The sequence below is a fragment of the Tetrahymena thermophila genome (assembly GCF_000189635.1).
Source record: "Tetrahymena thermophila SB210 genomic scaffold scf_8254010, whole genome shotgun sequence".
Taxonomy (NCBI): domain Eukaryota; phylum Ciliophora; class Oligohymenophorea; order Hymenostomatida; family Tetrahymenidae; genus Tetrahymena; species Tetrahymena thermophila.
In genome coordinates, this window is record NW_002476013.1 from 339,633 (window position 1) to 364,368 (window position 24,736).

A 24,736-nucleotide genomic window follows, 5' to 3' on the forward strand; every position below is an offset into this window, starting at 1 on the left:
TTTTATTTTTTTTCATCAAATGTTACTAGGTTATCTAACTTTACATAGAATTGTTTGTTATTTTGATCAAAAACTTTATCAAAAATAATTTATTTGATTCCATTTGATTTTTTTAGTTTATAATTATGATCATTTATCCTTTCTATCCACAAAAGCTTAATGTTTTTACTTCTTTTAATTATTTATGTTACTCTTTTTAGAGAAGAATTTTACTCTTAAAAATGCGTGAAGTTATTTGTAACGTAAGCAAAATATTATTTTATCATTCTATACAAAGACAGTGTTAAATTAATAATAAAGCAGTACAAAACTATTCTGTAAAATATTTTATAGTAAATATACTCAGTATTACTAAAAAATTAAGAATCAAATGTGAAAATTAAAAAGATGAGACTCTCTAAAATCTATCCTGCTCTTAAAACTGTCAGTGAAATTTAAGATGGAATTTCTTTAGCAAAGATATGACCATAAGAAAAATTTTCACAATAGAAAGGGGAATAGTCGCAAGGTAAACTTAGTGATGTCATTGAACCCAGCGTAATTATCATAATAAATATTTAATCAGGTTGAATTGCATAGACTTTGTATTTTTTGTAGTGAAAAAGCGCAATTTATAAAATTAATATAAAAGATTTAATTAGTATTGCTATAAATATTCTTTTTATGTTGTTGATAAATAGTATAAGCAAGCTCTAATAGCATACCATACCAAAGAAAATAGATAGAGTTTATAGAAGTGTGATTTTTGTGAATTTCGTATTATCGTAAAAATCTATTGTGTACAAATAATAAAGAGATTTTAAGTAAAATCCAATAAGTAGAATCATTAGAAGAAGTGTTTATTCAGGATTGATTTCAATTGAGTATATTTTCATGTCAAAAAAGAGATTTTTAATGACTATAACATCATAAATAATCAAAAATGATGGTAAGTACATATAAGATAGCTCTCTGTATATTTGTTTGTACTATTTGTGATAATCAAAATTAAGAATTAGTTATAGCAGTAGTCTTACATGTCCAACTTTATATCTAGCAGATTACAAATTGTAAAAAAATACAGTAGTAATTTTTTGCACAATAAGAGCTGTAAGAAAGCAAAAAAACTGATTTTTCTCCTTCTCCCATCTTATAAATATCAATAGCTGAATCATGTTAAAGTAAATGCATCTAAATACAACAATTAATTTGACCAAGTTGAACATTATCCTACAAATATATCTTCAGTTCTATTTTTTTTAAGCTTGAATTTCTCTAATTGCTCACTTTTAATTTATTAGCAAATATTTTAATTGATTGTATGGTCTACAAAAAGTAAAATTACTAAATTAAAAAGAAATATTGAATAATAAAAAGGGTTTGGCTTACTTACAAAAATGTTTAAAAATATTAAATATAAAGGATAAAATAGAATAAATTAAAAATATATCTTTTATTTTAGAATGTGCAAAGTTTAAAATATTAAAAATTAAAAAAACATTTCATTTAAGAAATTGTTACAATTTTTCTTAAAAGTTATTTTGTTAATTAAAAACGGAAAACTTAAAGTTTGAAGATAAATTCATCATCACATATTTTAATGAAAATATATTTTACTTAATTTATGAGTGTGACTCAATCTAAGTATAAAGTTTATTAAATACTTTATTTATTTTTTCGATAATACCAATAAAAAATTATCTATTCATGATGAAAAACCAAATATTTTGATAAATAAATCAATAATTAATTAATTTATTCATACTTAAATTAAAAAACTAAAAATTATTTGTTAATTGAATTGAATTTTATATTTTTATGATTTTTATACCTTATTTTTGTTCATTTTTTTTAATTAAATTAGAATTTAAATTTATTTTCTTAATTTTTATGTTCATTTATTTTCCAATTATTATTGAATATATTATTTATCATTTAATATTTTAGCAGATTTTCTTAAGTAAATGCCATTTAAAATTGTGTTTTCTTTGTTTAATAAATTATATTTATTCTATCTAAAAATGATGAATTATTTCTTATCATAAAAATTTAAATAAATCGTGTGTTTTTTCAAAATTAAAAAAAAAAATAATTAATTAATGAAAATGATTTATTATAATTTATCTTTTAAAGTGATCAATTATTCTAAAAATACAAATGTTTATTCATTCCTATTTAATTAACGAATAAAATATACAAATTCTTATTATTAATAAATTCTTCATTTGCAATTATTTAAAGTTTTTAAAATTTGTAAAAAGTAATTCAAAAGTTAATTTTTAGGAAATGATATCTTCTTAAAAAAGAGATGGAGCATTCATTTTTAGCATGCAGTAGAAAATATACCCAAATTATTATAATAAATTATTTTTATTTCTAAATAAAAAAGCTCTAATCCACTTCTTAGCGTGATTGTAGATAATGAATGGAGAAAAGAATCTTTCAAAAGTATATTTTTAAAATTTAATATTAATAATAATCTATTTTTGATTAAAACAGATGTAAATATATTCATCCCCGAAGGGGCTAAGCTAACAATAAATAATGATGCAAACGATGCACATGAACCATCTTTGAAATTTCCAATCGAAAAAGTAAAAGAATGGAATGATATTGGCTTACATGAGCTTTTAGGTATAATTCTTCAAAATAATAAATGTATTAAAATGTAATTATGTAAAAAATAGGAAAGTATACAGATATCAAAGAGATTGATAAAAAAGATAAATGAAAAAAAATAAATGCATAGCATCTACACAATACTATTATATTAATAATATTAATTAATTAATTTAATAAATTATACAAAATATATTGTAATTTTAATATACTTATATATATTTTTATTTTTAAGCTTCAAATAAGCACTTATTTATTTATTCATTAATTCTATTGAAAATCATGTAAAATTTATGTCAGGACAGTAATATTCCTTCATGTTAAGAGAAAACTTCATGTTTTCATTTTCTAAAAATTTCTTTGGCCACTAAACTACATTACCTTTAAAGTAATGAGCTTTCAAAGGATAGTAATTAGTCATGGCTTTTGACTTAAATTCTTCTAATTTACTACTTTCTTTGAGTTCATCATCTGGATAACATCTAAAAATCTCTCTATAAAGTAAAGTATTTTATAATGCTTGGCTATCTATTTGAGCTATTAGCTAAGGATTCAAAGGATCAATAGTATTTTCAATAGAAAAGTGTTCTTTGAATAATTCACATCTCAAAGTATGGGCAAATTTACTTGCCATGTAAGGTTAACCATCCATTTTAGAAGTTATCTAATCATTATCTTCAATTATAGCCTTAATTTAAATAAATTAAAACATTTAAATTAATTTTTTGTATTTTTAATATTGCTTTAAAGTTCTAAACTATTTTGAATATTGTAATATTCAATTTTCTAAGATATTTTTCAATAATAAAATAATAATTTTAAGTTCTAAAAATATTATTCTGTTTTTATTTATCAAATCTTAATAGTAAAGTATTTCAAAAATCTTAATTTTTATTTTAAAGAAAATCAGAGAATGAAAATTAAGAAATTTACAGCTATTTCAGAGTCTCTATTTCCTTTTAAACTTCTGTCGTTTATATTAGCTGAACCAATAATAGCGATCTGATCATCAATTATCATCATCTTTACGATATTTATTATAACAATTAATTAATAATTTAAATATAATAATGAAGAGATTTGTTTACTTTACTATGAACGTAAACCATTTCAGTAACCGGTTTATTATTTATGACTGAGTGAGTTCTTAAGCCAAAGAATTTAATATATTTTGAGGGGTCAGGAATGTTAGGGTCATTAGCTAAATCTTCTAAAATAGATGTACCACCTCTGCATATCGTTTAATATTCCCAATGTAGCTAGATTTTCATAACATTGGAGTTTGGACTATCAATTTCTCCTTCAAAACCCTTACAATTTAAAACATTAAAACTTTTTTAAATCATTAAAGTGATATTTATTTTTACTGGTAGAAGAGGTAAGATAACTATAACTAAAAAATTTTCTTAGTTTTAAGCAGCTTTTTTAATTCTTTAAACTAAAGCTACACTTATTTAATTTCTTAGAGGTGCACCAGCATGAGAACTCATAAAAAATTAGTTTTCTATATAAATAAAATGTTTAGATTCATTTATCAGAGTGAGATAAGCAATTTGAATTGACGCTTCTGTGTCTTTAGTGCTTAATCCTAGAGACCAATTGGAAGCAGATCTAAGTATCTAGCACTGCTGAGTATTTTAATCTTTTTCTAATTGTTTATATTTCTTAGCTTGCAATTTTAGTCTGCTTTTCGTGTTTTAAATTTAATTTTGGATTTTTGAGAGGTTTCCATCAAGGGTTCTATCAAACATCGATTTGTAGAAAGAAAATCTTGTTGCAGTTTCTATTTTACTTACATTGACACTGCTTATGGCACTTTATCTGCGATTTTTTTCTCTTTCTACAAAGCTATTGTTTGACTTCTAAGAATCATTTTATTGTTCATATAATGATGGAACTGATTTTAGAGAATAGTTAGATTAATCTTCAAATTCATCATATAAGTTATCGTCTTTAATTTATTTAAGCTATTGCAAGAGTTAAATAATTTCATCTCTTGGTTTTTTATCTTCATTTAAAAGCATAATTTCAAAGCTAGTTTTCATATTTTTTTCTTGTGATTGATTTGATTTCTTGTAAAAGTCATCAAGGTTATTTATAAATTCAAATGATATATTGTGATCGTTAAGGTAATTTTAAATTTCTGGCTTTATTTTAGTAATTTTTTCTTTTATATAGCCTTAAAATTTGTTTTTTATTCCTTTCAATTTTTAGTTGAATTCCTTAATGTAAGGTTTAAACATATTCTTTTACCCTTCTCTTTCTTGAGGTATGAGGCAACCTCTAAGCCCTCCTTTGTTCCCAATATCAATTTAAGAGAAATTCCAATACTAAATAAAATGTTTTGCCAAATCCTTAACAGGGAGTCCAATTATTCTGAGAGCCACATCGTGCCATGGCATTCTAATTATAAAAATATTTAAAAAATAAAATATCTGTTAAAACTGTCTATAAAAATGCAAAATAAACCACTTTCAACTAAATATTGTATATAATTCAACAAGATAATTTCTCATTTAAAATAAAAATACTCTAAAAAATGAAGCTATTTTATCATTAAAGCATTGATAAGCCTCTAAGTCGATTTTATGCTTGAAAATATTTATTTTATAACTAAGTTTTAAATTATAAATTCTAAAATTTAATCAATAAGCGCAGTTTGGTAATAAAGAAATTAGTTTAAAATATCTAATTTTCTTAATTTTATAGATTTTTTCATAGAAATTTAAATAATCACCTGTGCTCTGTCTATCTATCAAGATCTGATTTTTCAAAATCTTATACATTTTGAAAATCTCTAATCCTACTATTACAATAATCAATACCAGGAAATAATTATTATTCATCTACCATAGGATGTAACTGCGTATCCCATCTACCGTAGCACAAGTCAAGCCCACCTAAAAATCCAACTTCTTAATCAACAACAACAATTTTTTCATGGTGACTCCACATAAATGGGATGAGAAATTTAGGATGACGAACAACATTTATATTTGTAGGATGTAAGCTCTAAAGTTTACTTTGAGTGTATTTTGATTCAATATTTAAAGCCATTTCAGGTTCTTGGTAAACTATAATGAATATCTAAACTCCCTCATTTGCTTAATATAAAAATATTTTTAAAGTGTAATTTTATTTTTTTTTTACCTTTTCTTTGAAAAAGCTAATCAATTCTAGAGTCAGGAAACTTATGAGCAGGTCTTTTTAGATACAGCTCAGGAGATAACCACCAATCAGTGATAAATATCTCCTATTGAGCACTTTCAATTGCATCAAAAACATCCTAAAAGTAATTCTAACCATCTATATACCATTTAGCAAAGCATTTTGATCTTGGAGGAGCAAATGAATTAAATCTATGTACACCTCCATAAATAGAATTATCATAAGCTTCCTTTATAGCGTACAAAATATCTAAGTAATCAAACACATTTAATGCTTAAATACTTAAAGTCCTACTATGTGCAATAAAATGAACTCCTAAATATTTTTAAATAAAATATTAACCATTTTCTAATAAAATTTATTTATTAATTTTAATTAAAAATTTTACAAAAATTTTAATTTAAAGAAAGAAACATAAATTTTTAGTGAATTACCAAACTCTTGGCCAGTCTATTTTTTGCCATACTCAACCTTAAAATTATAATCAAATAAGATAACTTCGCTTAAAGTGGACTCTGGGTGAATAAGACCTTTTGCGTACATAACACCCTCTTAACTAATTAAAAAATATCTCTTGTCATAACAGCCAAATAAATTCTTGCAATTTAGCTTTTAGCAGAAACTTTGCTTATATCTTCCTCCAGCTTTTTTGTAAACATACACTTCTTTATACTTTTACTTCCCTTCTTCAAATATATCTGAGAACTCTAAAAACGATCTTAGATAATTTTTAAATTCGTTGATGAGAGTAGATTACTTACGAGAAATATCGTTTAAGTTTTTATGTTTAATCAATGGATCTATGCCAGCTTATTCATATTGAAATTAATTAACAATAATTTTTAAGCATTCTTCAATGTATTTCAAAACTTTGTTAGGATTGTTTTCTCTTACTTCTTAATCTAGAGTTTCTGCCAAAGTCAAGTATACTTGATCATCAAAATCTTCAAGCTCCATTTCATTCATGAATTTAACATACTATATTTCAAACTATATTATTTATTCTAGTGTTCTCCTAATTCTAAATAAATAAAAAACCATTAAATTTCCTTCTACATTTTCACTAATATAAATTCAAAGATATTTTTATAATTATTCGTATATAATTCTATTGGCAAATTTGCTAATTTATTTATAATTTTCTTTCTTAAAAGGCAAAATATCCAAAATTTTTACTTCCATTTAATGTTTGCATATTTTATTTACAAGAGATATAAATAATTGATATCCTTCAGATTGTACTTTTTTTGTAGTTTTTCAGTATTAATATTATTTAAATCTATATACTCAAAATAATGCTAAAAATTGACATAATCTAATCCCTTTATCATAAGCTTTTTATAATTTGGATCATTTTTATTTTCTAACAAATCTAAATCTTCTAAAATATTATTATGATGAAATAACCCTTGCTTCGATTATAAATCATCTTATTCATCATCTTAATTAAACTCTTCGCCTTTCTCATTTTTAGAAACAACAAACCTAAAATGCTCTATTTTCATTTCTTCTTGATTATCAATAAAGCTGGTTTGCAAATCTTAAATCTAATTCAACTTAAAACCGCTTTGCATTGGTTAATTTAAGTCAAATTACTATATTTAATTGTTCTGATCATGATAATGAGGTGGCCTTATTGGCGATTATAGAAGAGTATACATCATTTACTATTTCAAATCTTTATTATTTTTCATTTACTAAAAGTTATTTTAACTCTGTATATCTAGTTTGTTATCAAATTTTTCTTCCTCTTAGTCGTTTTAAGCTAATTCATATTGTTAATTTTAGCATGTTTACTCATAGTTTTATTTCATTATTGAATCCTTAATCTAATAATTTATATCTAATCAAAAAAGATATCAGAATTTATTAAAAAAATAAAGTTGTCTTTACTTAGTAGAAGTCGATTAGTCTCTCCACATAGATTAATTAATTAATTAAGTAAAATATACTGAATGAATATAAAATGATTTAATATTTTTTATCTAATCAATTAAAATTTATTCAATATATTTATTTTTAATCTAACACCAAACATTTATTTTTTACAATTTAGATTTTTATTTAAATAGTAAGATATTTTTACTTTTGAATGGCTTTGTGTTATTTGAAAATAGAATTCAATTATATAATTTTCATGCATTACAAAAAACAAGATAGGAATATATTAATTTAAACATTTTTTAAAAACAATTTTATAAATTTCAAAGATTTTAAGTGAATGTTTGTTTCTTGAAAAATTAAATGTTTGTTTGTTTGTTTGTTTTTCATATATTTTTTTCTTTTTGCTGTTATAAATATGATAAAAGAATATCTTCCATTTCTTTTCTGGATTCCAAATTTAGTTTTGGTCTTTTTGAAGTGAATTTTGGCTCTTCAATTTTTTCTTCCATGAGTTTATTTTGAGGTGAAAATAATGAGTTTCTTAAACTCATCTTGTGTTTTATATTTGAAAGAGGTGAAGGTATTTATTTTGCTTGAATTTGAGATGACTCATAGTTGTCAAAAGCGTTGTTAAAATTAAAAATTTCTTTTGAATTTCTATTTGATAGTGGTGAATTTGAGTTGCTCTTTTTGGATGAATTTCTAGGAGTGTTTAAATTTTTTATTCTGCTTTATTCCATTAAAGAAGAATTAAGTTAGCTTTATGAACTTGCAAAAGAACTTGTTTTCTATCTTATAAATGGACTACCCTGTTCTATTTAAGATTTATCTAAATCTATCTACTTTTTATTTGATTGATTCCCTGAAAATAACTAAATTTATTTTTAAATTTAATAAAAAATGAATTAATTTAATTGATTTACAGAAACTGCTAAACTAATTTTTCGAACATTGCTCCAGTTTTTAGAAACCAATTAAGGACTTTGTAACATATTATTCTTATATTCTTCTAGCATTTAAACTTTTTATTTATATTGACCCAATTTGAACTAAAAATCTTCTAAAAGCTCATTATGTTTTTTATATTGCTAGCGAAATATTTATTTACGAAGAGTGATATATTACTGGCATATTTTTTTTTTGGTAGCTCTATTTAATAATTTATTTTATGAATTAAAAATAAAATATGTAATAAATATTACTCAGTAAATTGTGATAAAAAATAGACTAATGAGAGATCAAGAGCAGGATTTAATTGACTGAATAATGATGTTGGCTATTCTTCATTTTTTTAAGCAGTAACCTTCTTATTCATTCTTATTTCTTAGAAAAGAGTTTATAAAAGATTCATAGCTCTCTCTTTTTCAGAATTATATTATGTTTTGATAAATATTTGAAGTCTTTTACCTAACATTTTTGTATATATTAAACAAAGAGATATACGTCTAAAAATCAACTTTACATTTGTCATATTATATTTAAGATTTTGTGAATATTTTATTGATTATTTTAAAAGATTCTATGTTCAATAGAGTTAATTTGACTATCTCAGTAGCTTTTTAAACTGAAAATTATTTAACACTTGAAGCAAATAATCTCAAAGAGCTGTTTATATAAAATTAGATAATTAATTAAAATAGATATTAATATATTAATTAAGTTTAAAGAGTATTTCTAAATTTACTTTTTATTAGAATTTATAGAATAAAATTTATTTTAAATTTATAAGCTCCTTATTTTTCTTATAAAAGGGGGGATTTTTAGCTATTTTAGAAAACAAAAACATGAAGCTATGTTGCATTTTTATAAAATATATGTTTTAATAGGAAAATCAATAAAATTTTTAACATCCCCCAAATAAATAATTAAATAAAGAGTAAAATATATTATTCATAAAACTATTAAAATATCTTACTTTTATATTTAAATCACGAGTCTCTCTTAAAGATTGGTGTTCTACATTTATATTTTCTTTTTGTGCTATTCAACAATCTTAATAGCAAATAATCTTTCTTTTCTGTAAAATTTTTAAACTAATTTATATTTCTATTATAAAATAAACTTAGGTTATAAAAATAGGTATTAATTTACTTTTAATGTATACATAATATTGACTATCAGCTTATTTAAAGTTATTAATTAAATCCATCTTTTTCTAAATTGAATTAATTGTTACTATTTATATTATAATTTTCGAGCTTCTTGCATTTACTTCTTAACATATTCTTTAATTTATATTTTTAGCTGGATTTCATTTTACTTTTCTTCCTCTTTCACTATTTGTTGCTCTTTTACTTTTTTTATTTGTCTATCTTGAACTTTATTAACCTTTATTTTATTATTTTAAAAATATTTGAGCTTTTATTTATTGAAATTGAAATATATTTATTTTTACTTTATTTAAAAATTTTTCATATTCTAAATTTAAAAATTATTTTGCTCTTGACTTATTTAGCTCAACAATGTCAACATTATTTGATTTTTTTAGAGTTTCTTCTTTTCTTCTTCTAATTATTTCCACTTTTTATAAAAAAAGTAAGTTTATTGTTAGATTTAAATCGATTTACACGCTTCTTTATTAAATTTTTGCAGCTAAGCTAAGCTTAAGTACTTTTCATTCTTTGCTTAAATCATTTTGCTAACCTACTTTTAAGGAATATGCTTTTGAGGTTTAAACATTTCTTCATTAAAAAATTTAAAGCTGATATCATCTATTTAATAAAAAAAGATTAAAATTTGGCTGATTTTTTTTTGAAAATATTTTTAAAAATTATTTTGATTTCTATTAAAATTTATTTTTATATGACCAATAATCACCTTAGAATTCAGTTGTGATAGTAAAACTTGAGAATTATTAACCAATGAAGGAAAAGTATATCCATTAGGTTTTAGTTTATTAGAAAAGAATTTTATTTGGATTTTGTAATTTATTATCTAAGCTATTTGAGTTCTAATGTGCTGAGATAGATTAAGTTGTTTCATGATTAGGATTTATTATATATCTTTGCAGCGATTAAAATTCAAGCTTTTTGCTACCAGAAGTATCAAATTATATTAGATATTCATGACCATGAGCATTAGGTTTTGGGTATTTGTTTCTTGCAGAAATAGCAAGTAAAAATGGAGCAGTAAGATCAGAGCAATGAATTCGAAGGGGAAATTGTTTGTTTTTGCATTCCAATTTGTAATATTCTACTGAGTCTTTAAAGAGCATCATTTTCAAAGGAGTTTAGTTGTTGATAACTAATTTATTAGTAAAAATTTTTAATTTTTTGGATTTAATTATATAAAAAAGCTCTATTTACTAGAGTGATTTACTTAGCCACTTATTTAAGCAGATTTTTACAGGATTTAGGCATATTCAATGTCTTTTTGAAGGGATTAGGCCTTTTTTAGATCAATCTAGTTCTTTATTTATAAATTTTATATTTATATGATGCTTTTTTAAAAGATCAATTTAAAATGAGTAGAAGTATTAAAATTTAATTTATGATTATACTAAAAAAAACTTGTTTAATTTTCCAGATGACTGATTGACTAACTTGAATTATTCCTAAGTTACTAAAGATAATTATTCTGTAATTGTTGAAGTACCAAAATTTTATGTTAATTTTGGATTTACTGCTGATTTGCTCTATTTGTGATAAGACCTTTTATCATTTTAAGACTGGTCTATTGATCCAAGAACAAAATAATCTAAAAAATCAGCCTCAGACTATTAAGTAGGGGAATTAATTCTCGTTGTTAATGGAGAATTAAATTGTGAACTATTCTAAGAAAAAGATTAGTTATACTATGTAAGACTTCTAGCATTCTCAATAATTTCATCTTCATGATTATGTTATCTAAAAATTGCTAATTTTGTTTTTCTGAAATTATCTGAATTAGTATTGACTTACCTGTGTTTTCTCTCAATAAAACCAACTCCTTTTAGGTGAGAATTGTTTTTTTATACAAGCTAGCTCAAATTTCGAAAATCTTTATGATGCTCTTAAGAATTATTGTCAACATTTAACTTTCTAAAAATTTACATTTCCCCTTAACTTTAATATAAAATTAAATTTTTTTAAGTCTTCAAGTTTATTGATAATATATTTTGTTCTACTTTGTTTATTAATTGATATACACTAAATATTAGCGTTATAAATATCTATATTATAATTTATGCAAAAATTATTAAATTATTATTATAAAAAATTGATTTCACTAAATTTTATTTTGTTTTCCACAAAGTTATATTGTAAGCTTTTTAAATTTAATTATAAAATTATTATATTAAGTAAATTTAATTGCTTTTTGATTTTTCCTTAATTTTTAAAATCGATATTAAACATATTAGTGTGATAATAACAAAGTAATAATAATATTAATATAATTATTAAATTTTAAAATTAGTAATAATACCAAACAAATACATTTTATTATGGAAATCATTTATTTTATATCATATCTTTTGTTAATTTTTGAAGTTTATTTAAATAAAAATTAGTTTATTTAATGTCTTTTTAGTCATTAAAATATATATGAAAAAAACTACAAATTAGTTATTAAAAACTCAAACTCTATTTTTTAAGAAGAAACTAAATACAGTAATTCCTCGTTAATTCTAGCCAAGTACTATTTAATAAATTTTGATGATAATTAATTTGCTCGTAATTTACAGTGAAATAAAAATAAAGTGATAATTCATGAGGACTTATGGTATCTTAATCTTAAGATTTAGACTAAATATTTATGGATATTTATTGGTTTATGATATTTAATCATAATTTTTCAATACAGTTTATTCGAATAGCAATAAAACCATAAGATATAGTAAGTAGGTATTTTTAGATGAGATCAAAACTAAATTAAAAATATACAAGAAAATTTTATTCAGATTTCCATGAACTATTTTTTAACTTGAAAATGTCTAAATAATATCATAAAAATTTTATTTAAAAATAAATGTAAACATATAAACAGAAGATAATTAGATTTAAATATTAGAATAAATTATATCAAAATTAATTCTTTTAAAAATAATTTCAATATCTTTAAATTGACTTTTTTTAAAATCAAAAAATATTTATGAAAGACATATCTTCCTTCTTTCTATTGTAAGTTGTCAAAACTGTTTACAAATTTGATACAAAAATAAACATGAGAAGGAAACAAATTTGAAGAAATTTGATAATTAAATAATGCATTTAAATTTAATTTACCTTTCATAAATTAAGATTAATAAAAACAAAAAATTTGAAAAATTTGTTTTTGTTTATTATTTGTTTATCATCATACACTTATGAATTTAAACAGCAAATTTTTGTAATTTTTCTTAATAAGATTTTACAAGGAGGAATATTAATTTTTGATTATTTATTAATTTACAGCATAAAATAAAAAATTTATTATTTCTACCATTCATTTATTAATTTATAAATAATTTGATTATTTTTTGTTTCAGTTTTATTAGAAGTTAAATTTGTTATTTTTTTTACAAAGTGATTAATATATATATAATAATATAAATTATATGCCAAATTAAAGAAAAGTTATCAATTTTTAGTGTTTTTGTTCTTGTTTTTTTATATACGATTTACTGGAAGATGTTCTAAGTGAGAGGGATTTTTAATACATTAAATTAAGTAATTTGCCCAATACTTAAGACCATCTTTATTACTAACTCGACTTTTAGAAACCCATTAAAGTAAAAACCCTTACTCGTAGTATTCGGTAAATAATATTTTATAAAATTTATGATTTAGAACGTATTTTATTATTGAGTTGTTAAATGAATGAATTTTAACAAATCTATTATATTTTTTCTTGATTTCTTGTAAGTTGACATTTTAGATGTCACAAACTGGAAAATATTTTAAATCCTTAACGTATTTATGAAAGGAATTAAAAATATCTTTTAAAATATTTTGGTTTTTATATTTTTTATTTTCATCTTGATTTATCATTGATTCATATTCATTTATTTGATTTAATGAAAAAGTAGGTTGAGTATCACTTTATTCTAACTATGATACAGAATAATCTACATATTTTGGTTCTTCAAATTTATTTTCTAAGTTTAAAGAATCAGTTTGTTATTAGGTATATGAGTTTTCTTAATTTAAATAATAATAAAACTCATTATTAATTGTATTTAAACTTCTTAGAATGTTGACAGGATATTGTTGTTCATTTTTTTAACTTTGATAGACTTCATTAAGTGTTTACTAATTAGCGAATTAAAACTACTGCTCTTAAATATTATTAGTTATATTTAAAAAGTATTCAGGTTCATGTATGACTTAACTCTCTTAAAATATATCTTAGATTGTATCCAGCTTAGAATCAGAGTAAAAAGTTTCAGCTAAATTCATTTTAATGTTGGAAAAGTAAGAATGTTTGGCGAGGTAAGATTTTGAATAGTTGTTTATTTAATTATTAAAAATAATCTTATTTTTAAGTAAATTTTTTAATTTAAATAACAATAATAAAAATTGACTGATTGTAGTTTGTTTTAAATATAAAATTTATTTGCTAATTAATTGTTTATTTTAATTTTAGGATAATATTAATAACTGGTAAGAAATATTTGTAAATTCCCTTAACAATAATACATTACAATTAGATCAGTGATTGATTATGAGAAAATATCAAGCAATTTCTTTTTTCTATCCATCCAAAGCTTGAAAAGCTTGTGGGAAACGAAAATATTAAATAGTATATTAAAAATTTAATTTAAAAAATATCTGATTTAATTGGCATCAAGCTTAATTGAATTATATAGGTTATTGTTATGAGTTTAGATTAATTAATTTTACCCACTTTAACCTAACTAATTCATTCAATAGCACTCCATCGATCAGTAAAATATATAAGGAAAAAAAGTTAATTTGTGAAATGTGTTCAATGTATTTATGATTAGTTAAATTAAAAATTCTAGATAATTTTTTTTCTCAGATTAGTATGAGAGTTACAGTCATTTTTGTTGTATTAAGTCATAACTAAAATTTAACTTAATTTAATGTAGTAAAGTAAGAAAAGAATATTAACTTCTAAAGTGATCATATTTTTAGGTAAATTCTGTTTATTCAAAATGATATTTTTGTATTAATTAATGTTATTTTAAATATCTACTAAATATGTGTTTTCTTCAAACATTTTCTAACCTGAATATAATTTTCATTCAATTTATAAAGTAATTTTTATTAAAAAATAATTTTATAATTCTAAAATGTTATTTAAAATGCTTTTATAATATTTTTGTTTTGCATTTATATAATTATTTGTTTTTAGATTAACACATTACTATTTACAATGCGTAAGATTAATTTTTAATAGTAATTTTCAAAATTATATATGGATTCACTAGAAAACTTGTTTCAAATTATGCCATTTTTTAATCTCCTTACTTGTCAATAGTAAAATAAAGCATAGCTTTTTAAAGAGTAAATTTTTATTTTTGTATTTTTGAAATTTGATTTTATCATTGATATTTGTTTTCATTTATTTTAAATAAATTTCTTTGTAATCACTCAATCCACTTTTTATAAATATGCAATTACTCAATATAAGCTTACAAATTTTATCTAAATTAAAGGTAAAGTCTAATAAAAATTAAATATCAACCTCTTTTTTAACTTTTTTTTTCTTTAAATTTGTGTTATCCAATAAGGTTTCGCACAAAAGCAACCATACAAATTAAAATGATAACTAATTATTAAAATCATTTTTTAAGTTTGTGATTCCAAAATTTTCAAATAAAATTAAAAGATATATTTCTTATCTAAATAGATCGCTTGAAATTACTATTTGTAAGTATAAATATATTTCATGGATTTTATAGATGCGATGCAATAACATTAAAATTTAATTAATGTATGTATTTATGTTTATTGTAAATTGTTAATTCTTTTAAAATTAGTTTGATTCTTGATTAATTAGTAAATTTTTAAATAGATGAAAAAATTTCAAAGAAAATTATATCAAATAATTATTTAGATGTGAGGTGGGAGATTTGCTTAATTGATTAGCAACACAAGAAATTCTAAAGAATTTATTAAAAATAAGTAATGTTTTTTTGAAAGTAATTAAAAGAAAATGCTCCAAATAGAAATTGTACTAAATGAATGAATTAAATAATTAGAAAACCTTTCAAATTTATGAAGATAATATTAAATATTTCTTTTTACTTATCTATTTTGTATATTTCCAACAAAAAATTTCCTTTAATATTTAAAATTTATAAGCGTCTTAATATTCATGTCAGCATTTTAACCTTACTTTGTATCAAAAGCATCTTTTTCATCTCTTTTTTATTTGTTACAAGTATTTTTAGCTGTTACTAATATCTAAATTATTAAAAATAAATATAAAATTAGCTACATTTATTACTAAATTTTTTATCCAATTAGAGTTGTAGCTATAAATTAAAATATTTTTTGATGAGTTATAAATTCTAAATTTGTATTCAAAAATAAGAAATGATAAAAATAAGATTAGTAAATGATTAAAAAACATAAGAGTTTTTACCTTCTAATAAAAGCGCAATTAAAATGGTCAAATATTTTACAAAAATGATGTTAATGATAAAAAGAAATGACTCTAATTCGATATTAATTGATTATATTTTTATGATTCAACTTACTTAACCTATAAATAAAAATAGCCTATCTCATTATGCATTAATAAGTTGTTTATTATGTTTTTGTTTATATATTTTCCAAGAAAGACAAAAATTAAAAGCGAAAAGTAAATTGCAAATCTTAAAAGTTAAGTAAGACTTTAAAATTATACATGTCAACTTAAAACATTATAAACATTATGATAAAATTTCTTTTAAATTTTAAAAAATCTATTATGAATTCTTATACTAACTAATCAATAAACTAGTTATCTCTTTACTAGAAATTTTAGATGGTTTTTTACTTTTGATAAATAAAAAGCTATTGATTGAATGATCAAATTAATCATAAAATTTTTTCTAATCTTTCTGCTATATTAATTAGTTATTTTATATAATTTATTTTTTATTTATTTAGCTTTTAAAAATATTGTTTGAAATAATAATTTTTAGAACAGTGAATATTTAAATGTTTTGTCAAAAATAAAAGATAGAATTTGAATTAAAAAATAAAATATTTTAGTTGATTTAATAAAACACTTAAATTAAATTCATTGTATTATTTGTTTATTTATTTTTAACCTAATGATTTTACACGTTTATTTAAATTAAAAAGCGTTGAAAAAGTTAATTGATTTTCATTTTCTATTGTAAATTAAATTGCAAAACTAAATATTTAAACATGAATAATATTTGGTATATTTTATATACTTAAATTATATTTTTTCATCATTATATAAAGGGTTTACAGTGAAAATTCAAAAAACGCTACCTAAGCCTAATTAGAACTTTACTTTTATCCTATTCTTTCTTCGAACTTATTTACTATTAATAATCACGCTACCTTATCCTGAAGAAAGTCTGATTGTACTTATAACATTCATATGTAGCATAGCCTTTTAGAAATAATTCAACCTAATCTATTATTTATTATTATTATCATTTTCATTGATAAATTTATTATGTTTTTAAAATTTTCAAATAGAAATTTTTTAGATATTAACAACATGATGATTATGAGTTAATTTGCGCAATAACAATCGATTACAAGTGAATTCAATTAAATAATTAAACCATACTTTCAGTTTAGATTTGTTATTTACCTCACTTTTGCTGACCCACTTCTCTAAGCTTCCATAACTTTACTTTTATCCTATTCTTTCTTTTAACTTATTCTTTATTCATAGTAAGACTACCTAATCCTAAAGTGATGGTAATCATAAATAATAGATTAGGTTGATTCAAAAAGGCTGTATTACACATGAATGTTCTAAGCACTATCAGACTTATCATTGATAAATTTTTTTTGTTTTTAAAATTTTCAAATAACAATTTTTTAGATTTTAGCTTCATGATCATTATATAAATTGTCCAATAATTATGGGTCTTAAATGCATTTAACTTAATAATTATACCACATTTTTAACTTATGTTTGTTATTAACCTTACATTTACTGACCCTCTTTTAAGCTAGCACCTTCATACTATTTAGCAAATAATATTTTATAGTATTTATCTGTCAGCACATACTTGATAACTGGATTTTTAGAAGAATGTATTTTCATAAACCCATTAAATTTCTTTTTAATTTCGTTCAATTTAACACTCTCTTATACTTTAATTGCAAATGATATCATCATCCATCTATCTATGAAATGAATAATGAGTGATCTTTAAGAAATTTAAGTTTTTATATTTTTTTTGTCATCTTATTCTTTTAATTTTTCTTCATAGCCATCTAAATTCTTTTGGTTTATTTAGTAAATGAAATTTAAGCATAAAATCTTTTAGAAATAAAATATTACATAAATTGGGTTGATTAGAATTACTCATATCATTATAGTTAATAAAATCCTAAACGGCTTTTGATTCTTAAAATGTAAGTTATTTTTATCACTTAGAACTAAGCAATAGAAAAATGTTTTTATCTTACTAAATCTATATTTTTTTGTATATATTATTTAATCCTTGAATTTATAAGCAAATTATGATGGAAATTAATCATGGTATCAAATATTAAAAAAACTAAACATAGAAATAGTCTTATCACTAAATATTTTTAAAAAAATTTACAAAAACTAATAATATTTAATTCATTTTAAGTTCTTAACAATAAAAATATTTTAGCATCTTAATTTATTTTTGAAAAAATATAGAGTATCTTTTAAGATACTTTAGCTTTTAAATTTTGTTAGCTATTAAGAGATTAATTTTTTTTCTATTATGAGTTATATGATTTTTGTTTTTTTATGAAAAGCTTTTTAGATTTGAGTTTAAAATAGAATATTATTTTATTAATGGATCTAAGAACGATTAATAAAATTTGAGCTGCTTTAAATAAATATTACACAAAAATAAATGTAAATTTTTTACATACCAAATATGTTTTATTTATTATTGAATTATTTTATTTAATATATTTTATTATACTTTGATATCTATTTAAATAAAAATTAGTTTATATAATTTCTTTTGACTCATTAAATTTATGAAAGAAAGTACAAATTCGTTATTAAAAACTCAAACTCTATTTTTTTAAGAAGAAAATAAATTCCATAATTCCACCTCTTCAACTCTCGCTAAATCTAATTTAATAAATTTTGATAATAATTAATTTACTTTTAATTTATTGTGAAATAAGGTAATGTTCATGAGGACTTATGGTATCTTAATCTTAAGATAGAGACTAAATGGGTGTTATTTGGCTTATGAGATTTAATCATAATTATTCAATACAGTTTATAGGAATAGCAAATAAAAGCATAAGATATATTTAAGTAGGTATTTTTTACATGAGATCAAAACCAAATTAAAAATATACAAGAAAATAAGATGTAGATTGACCTGCACTATTTTTTTACTTCAAAATGTCAAAATAATATCATAAAATTTTTTTTTAAAATGAATGAAAACAAATAAAGAGATAATAATTAGTTTTATTTAAATAATAGAATAAATTATATCAAAATTAATTCTTTTAAAAATAATTTCAATATCTTTAAATTGACTTTTTTTAAAATCAAAAAATATTTATGAAAGACATATCTTCCTTCTTTCTATTGTAAGTTGTCAAAACTTTTTACAAATTTGATATAAAAATAAATATGAGAAGTAAAAAAATCTGAAGAAATTTGATGATTAAATAATGCATTTTAAATTTAATTTACATTTCAATAAATTAAGATTAATAAAAACAAAAAATTTGAAAAAAACTTGTTTTTATATATTTTTAGTAAATTATCATAAAATTATGAATTTATACTAGCGCATTTTTCTAATTTTTTTCTTAATAAGATTTAATAAAGGGGAATATTAATTTACATTATAAAATAATAAATTTATTATTTCTACCATTCATTAACAATTTGATTATTTTTAACTTCAGTTTTATTACAGGTTAAATTTGTTATTTTATATATACAGTGATTAATATATCTATGAAATATAAATTATATACTAAATTAAATTAAATTTATCAATTTTTAGTGTTTTTGTTCTTGTTTTTTTATATACGATTTACCGGAAGATGTTCTAGGTGAGAGGGATTTTTTATACATTCAATTAAATAATTTGCCCAATACTTAAGACCATCTTTATTACTAACTCGACTTTTAGAAACCCATTAAAGTAAATACCCTTACTCATAGTATTCGGTAAATAATATTTTATAAAATTTATGATTTAGAACGTATTTTATTATTGAGTTGTTAAATGAATGAATTTTAACAAATCTATTAAATTTTTTCTTGATTTCTTTTAAGTCTACATTTTAGATGTCACAAACTGGAAAATATTTTAAATCCTTAACGTATTTATGAAAGGAGTTAAAAATATCTTTTAAAATATTTTGGTTTTTATATTTTTTATTTTCATCTTGATACATCATTGATTCTTATTCTTTTATTTGATTTAATGAAAAAGTAGGTTGCATATAATTTTATTCTAACTATGATACAGAACAATCTACATATTTTGGTTCTTCAAATTTAATTTAAAAGTTTAAAGAATCAGCTTGTTATTAGGTATATGAGTTTTCTTAATTTAAATAGTAATAATACTCATTATTAAATGTATTTAAACTTCTTAGATTGTTGGCAGGATAAGATTGTTCATGTTTTTAACTTTGATAGACTTCATTAAGTGTTTACTAATTAGCGAATTAAAACTACTGCTCTTAAATATCGTTAGTTATATTTAAAAAGTATTCAGGTTCACGTATGACTAAATTCTCTTAAAAAATATCTTAGCTTGTAACCAACTTAGCATCGGAGTAAAAAATTTCACCTGAATTCATTTTAATATTGGAAATGTAAGAATGTTTGGCGAGGTAAGATTTTGAATAGTTGTTTATTTAAGTGTTAAAAATATCTTACTTTAAGTAATTTTTTATTATAAATATTAATAATAAAAATTGACTGATTGTAGTTTTGTTTTAAACATAAAATTTATTTGCTAATAAATTTATCATTTTACTTTTAGGATAATATTAACAACTGGTAAGAAATATATGTAAATTCCCTTAATAGTAATAAATTACAATTAGATCAGTGATAGATTAAGAGAAAATATTAATCAAATTCTTTTTGCTACCCATAAAAAGCATGAAAAGTTTGTGGGAAACGAAACTATTAAAGTATAGGTAAAAAATGTAATTTAAAAAATTTTTGATTTAATTAGCTTCAATCTTAATTGAAGAATAGAATAAGTTAATGCTTTGAGATTAGATTAATTAATTTTACCCAATGTAGCCTAATTAAATCATTCAACAGTATTTATTGGAGGAGTAATATATAAAAACAAAAAAAAAGTTAATTTGTGAAATATGTTCGTTTTGATTAACTATATTAAAAATACTTGAAAATTTTTTTCTCCTTTTAGAATGAGAGTTACAATCATTTTCTGTTGTATTCAGTCATAATTAAAATTTAACTTAATTTAATAAAGTAAAGAAAGAAAGAAAGAAAAAAATAATAATTTCTAATGTGATCATATTTTTAGGTAAATTCTGTTTATTCAAAATTATATTTTTGAATAAATTAATGTTATTTTAAATATCAACTAAATATGCACATTCTTCAAGCAATTTCTAACCAGAATAAAACCTTCATTCAATTTATATAGTAATTTTTATCAATAAATCATTTTATTATTTGAAAATGTGATTTAAAATGATATATATTTAGTTTATTTTGCATTTATTTTGTTATTTGTTTTTTAGATTAGCACATTACAATATGTAAGATTAATTTTTAATAGTAATTTTCAATATTATTTATGGATTCACTAGAAGACTTCATTTATTTTGTTTAAAATTATGTAAATTTTTAATCTCCTTACTTATCAATAGTTAAGCATAGCTTTTTAAATAGTAAATTTTGATTTTTGTATTTTTGAACAATGATATTTGATTTCATTTATTTTAAATAAAATTCTTAGAAATCATTCAATTATTTATTTACAAATATGCGATTTCTCAATATAAGCTTACACAAACTATCCAAATTAAAGGTAAAGTCTAATAAAAGTTAAATAACAACCTCTTTTTTAACTTTTTTTTCTTTAAATTTAGCATCAATTAAGATTTCAAGCAAAAGCAACTATATAAATTAAAATGATAACTGATTTTTAAAATCATTTTTTATGTATTTGGTTTCAAAATATTCTAATAAAATTAACAGATATATTTCTTATCTAATAAACCGCTTGAAATTTACTTCTTAAAAGTAAAAAATATATTTGATGGATTTTAGAGATGCGATAACACAAAAATTTAATGTATGTATGTATGTTTACTGGAATTTGTTAATTGTTATAAAATTAGTTTGCTTCTTGTTTAATTAACAAATTTTTAAAGGAATGAAAAAAATTCAAATAAAATTATATCAAATAATTGTTTAGATCTCAGGAGGGAGATTTGCTTAATTGATTAGCAGCACAAGAAATTCTAAAGAATTTATTAAAAATAAGTAATGTTCTTTTGAAAGAAATTAAAAGAAAATGCTCCGAATAGAAATTATACTAAATAAATAATTTAAATAATTAGAAAACTTATCAAAATATACTTATCAAATATTTATGAAGATAATATTAAACTACACTTTTTACTTATTAATTGTGTATATTTCTTACAAAAAATTTCCTTTTAGATTTAAATTTGTAAACGTCTCAAAATTCAAGTTAGCATTTTAACCTTTCCCTGCATCAAAAAAGTCTTTTTTATTAGTTATAAGCATTTTTAGTTGTTACTAATAGCCAATTTATAAAAATAAATATAAAATTTAATATATTTATTACTAAATTTTTTAAATGAATGGAGTTATATCAATATTTTAAAATATTTTTTGATAACTTATGTATACTAAATTTGCATTCAAAGATAACAAATGATAAAAATAAGATTAGAAAACGAATAAAAACATAAAAGCTTTTACCTTCTAATAAAAGTGCAATTTAAGTGGTCAAATATTTTACAAAAATGATATTAGTGATAAAAGAAATGAAAAATTTCTCTATAACAATATTAATTGATTAGATAGATTTTTATGATTGAACTTACTTACCTATAAAACGAAATAGCCTATCTCATTATGCATTAATAAACTGTTTATTATGTTTTTGTTTATAAATTTTCTAAGAAATACAAAAATTAAAATCAAAAAATAAATTGCAAATCTTAAAAGTTAAATTAGACTTTAAAATTATACATGTCAACTTGAAAAATTATAAACATTATGATAATATTTCTTTTAAATTCTTAAAAATCTATTATGAATTCTTCTTCTAACTGATAAATAAACTAGTTATCTGTTTACTAGAAATTTTAGATGCTTTTTTATTTTTTGATAAATAAAAAGCTATCGATTGAATGATTAAATTGATCATAAAAATTTTTCTAATTTTTCTGCTGTAATAGTAATATCAAATGATTTATTTTTTATTTATTTAGCTTTGAAAAATATTGTTTGACATAATATTTTTTAGAACAGTGAAAATTTAAATGTTTTGTCAAAAATAAAAGATAGAATTAGAATTAAAAAATAAAATGTTTTAGTTTATTTTATAAAGAAGTAAACGTTTATTCATTAATTTATTTATTTTTAACCTAATGATTTTACACGTTTATTTAAATTAAAAAGCATTGAAAAAGTTAATTAATTTTCATTTTCTATTGTAAATTAAATTGCAAAACTATATATTTGAACATGAAAAATATTTCGTTTATTTTATATACTTAAATTATATTTTTTCATCATTATCTATTGGGTTTACAGTGAAAATATAAAAAATGCTAGATAATTTAATTAGAACTTTACTTTTATCCTATTTTTTCTTCGAACATATTTACTATTAATAGTTAGGTTACCTTATCCTGAAGAAAATCTGATTGTACTTATAACATTTATATATAATATAACCTTTTAGAAATAAATCAACATAATCTATTATTTATTATTATTATCATCTTCATTGATAAATTTATTTTGTTTTTTAAATTTTCAAATAAAAATTTTTTAGGTATTAGCTTCATGATGGTTATGAGTTAATTTGTCCAATTAAGATAGTTCACAAGTGAATTCAATTTTATAACTAAACCATACTTTCAATTTATATTTGTTATTAACCTAACTTTTGCTGACTCACTTCTCTAAGCTTCCATAACTTTACTTTTATTCTTTTTTTTCTTTCAACTTATTTATTAATAACCAGGTTACCTAGTCCTGAAGTAATTCTGACTGTGCTTGGAACATTCATGTGTAATATAGCCTTTTTGAATCAACTTAATCTATTATTTATGAGTACCATCATCATAGATAGATTTATTTTTTTAATTTTTCAAATAACAATTTTTTAGTTTTCAGCTTCATGATCATGATCAATAAATATCATTATATAAATTGTCCAATAATGGTAGCGCTTTAAATGCCTTTAACTGAATAATTAAGCTAGGTGTTCAACTTATCTTTGTTATTAATCTTACTTTTGCCAACCCTCTTCTAAGATAGAATCTTCATACTATTAGGCTAATAATATTTTATAGTATTTATGTGTCAGCACATACTTGAAAACTGGATTTTTAAAAGAATGTATTTTCATAAACCTATTAAATTTCTTATTAATTTCGTTAAATTTAACATTCTCTTTTTCTTTAATTGCAAAAGATATCATCTCCTCCATCTATCTATCTATGAAATGAATAATGAATGAATGACCTTTAAGAAATTTTTTTGTCATCTTATTCTTTTAATTTTTCTTCACTACCATCTAAATTCCTTTCTTTTATTTGGTAAAATGAAATTTCAGCTTTAAGTCTGAAATAAAATATTACTATGATTGATTAGAATTACTCATATCATTATAGTTAATGAAATCCTCTTCAACATCTTCAAATAATATATTTTTAGGAATACTTTAATAAACTGCTTTTGATTCTTAAAATGTAAGTTATTTATCACTTAGAACTAAGCAATAGAAAAAAATTTTATC

At 20.9% G+C, this 24,736-nt stretch overlaps 8 protein-coding genes across 8 annotated transcripts; 3 read left to right on the top strand and 5 right to left on the bottom strand. All coding sequences in view use genetic code 6, as the record gives it.

The window, feature by feature from the left end:
- Positions 1–922: 922 nt before the first annotated feature.
- On the top strand, positions 923–1,192 carry TTHERM_00327400 (hypothetical protein; the record flags this gene model as incomplete). Its single annotated transcript, XM_001026503.1, has 1 exon — positions 923–1,192. One exon carries the CDS (start codon positions 923–925, stop codon positions 1,190–1,192), a length of 270 nt encoding a protein of 89 aa, XP_001026503.1.
- A 1,073-nt stretch (positions 1,193–2,265) lies between these two features.
- Positions 2,266–2,710, top strand: TTHERM_000327419 (hypothetical protein; the record flags this gene model as incomplete). Its single annotated transcript, XM_012800687.1, has 4 exons — positions 2,266–2,312; positions 2,369–2,427; positions 2,479–2,613; positions 2,667–2,710. 4 exons carry the CDS (start codon positions 2,266–2,268, stop codon positions 2,708–2,710), a joined length of 285 nt encoding a protein of 94 aa, XP_012656141.1.
- A 168-nt stretch (positions 2,711–2,878) lies between these two features.
- TTHERM_00327420 (phospholipase d1) lies at positions 2,879–7,580 on the bottom strand (the record flags this gene model as incomplete). The annotated part of the gene is made up of 8 exons (XM_001026505.2): positions 2,879–3,286; positions 3,532–3,621; positions 3,687–3,908; positions 3,966–5,001; positions 5,336–5,702; positions 5,749–6,081; positions 6,201–6,787; positions 6,943–7,580. The coding sequence occupies 8 exons, from the start codon at positions 7,578–7,580 to the stop codon at positions 2,879–2,881; spliced, it is 3,681 nt and encodes a 1,226-aa protein (XP_001026505.2).
- Positions 7,581–8,033: 453 nt separating this feature from the next.
- On the bottom strand, positions 8,034–11,683 carry TTHERM_00327440 (hypothetical protein; the record flags this gene model as incomplete). The annotated part of the gene is made up of 11 exons (XM_001026507.2): positions 8,034–8,522; positions 8,574–8,799; positions 8,853–9,057; positions 9,113–9,255; positions 9,566–9,696; positions 9,742–9,978; positions 10,046–10,170; positions 10,218–10,361; positions 10,468–10,893; positions 10,956–11,058; positions 11,150–11,683. 11 exons carry the CDS (start codon positions 11,681–11,683, stop codon positions 8,034–8,036), a joined length of 2,763 nt encoding a protein of 920 aa, XP_001026507.2.
- A 5,673-nt stretch (positions 11,684–17,356) lies between these two features.
- Positions 17,357–18,085, bottom strand: TTHERM_00328450 (transmembrane protein, putative; the record flags this gene model as incomplete). Its single annotated transcript, XM_001026509.1, has 3 exons — positions 17,357–17,537; positions 17,702–17,900; positions 18,058–18,085. 3 exons carry the CDS (start codon positions 18,083–18,085, stop codon positions 17,357–17,359), a joined length of 408 nt encoding a protein of 135 aa, XP_001026509.1.
- Positions 18,086–18,912: 827 nt separating this feature from the next.
- On the top strand, positions 18,913–19,095 carry TTHERM_00328460 (hypothetical protein; the record flags this gene model as incomplete). Its single annotated transcript, XM_001026510.1, has 1 exon — positions 18,913–19,095. The coding sequence occupies one exon, from the start codon at positions 18,913–18,915 to the stop codon at positions 19,093–19,095; it is 183 nt and encodes a 60-aa protein (XP_001026510.1).
- Positions 19,096–19,727: 632 nt separating this feature from the next.
- Positions 19,728–20,546, bottom strand: TTHERM_00328470 (hypothetical protein; the record flags this gene model as incomplete). The annotated part of the gene is made up of 1 exon (XM_001026511.1): positions 19,728–20,546. One exon carries the CDS (start codon positions 20,544–20,546, stop codon positions 19,728–19,730), a length of 819 nt encoding a protein of 272 aa, XP_001026511.1.
- Positions 20,547–24,085: 3,539 nt separating this feature from the next.
- Positions 24,086–24,427, bottom strand: TTHERM_00328480 (hypothetical protein; the record flags this gene model as incomplete). The annotated part of the gene is made up of 1 exon (XM_001026512.1): positions 24,086–24,427. The coding sequence occupies one exon, from the start codon at positions 24,425–24,427 to the stop codon at positions 24,086–24,088; it is 342 nt and encodes a 113-aa protein (XP_001026512.1).
- Between the last annotated feature and the right edge of the window lie 309 nt (positions 24,428–24,736).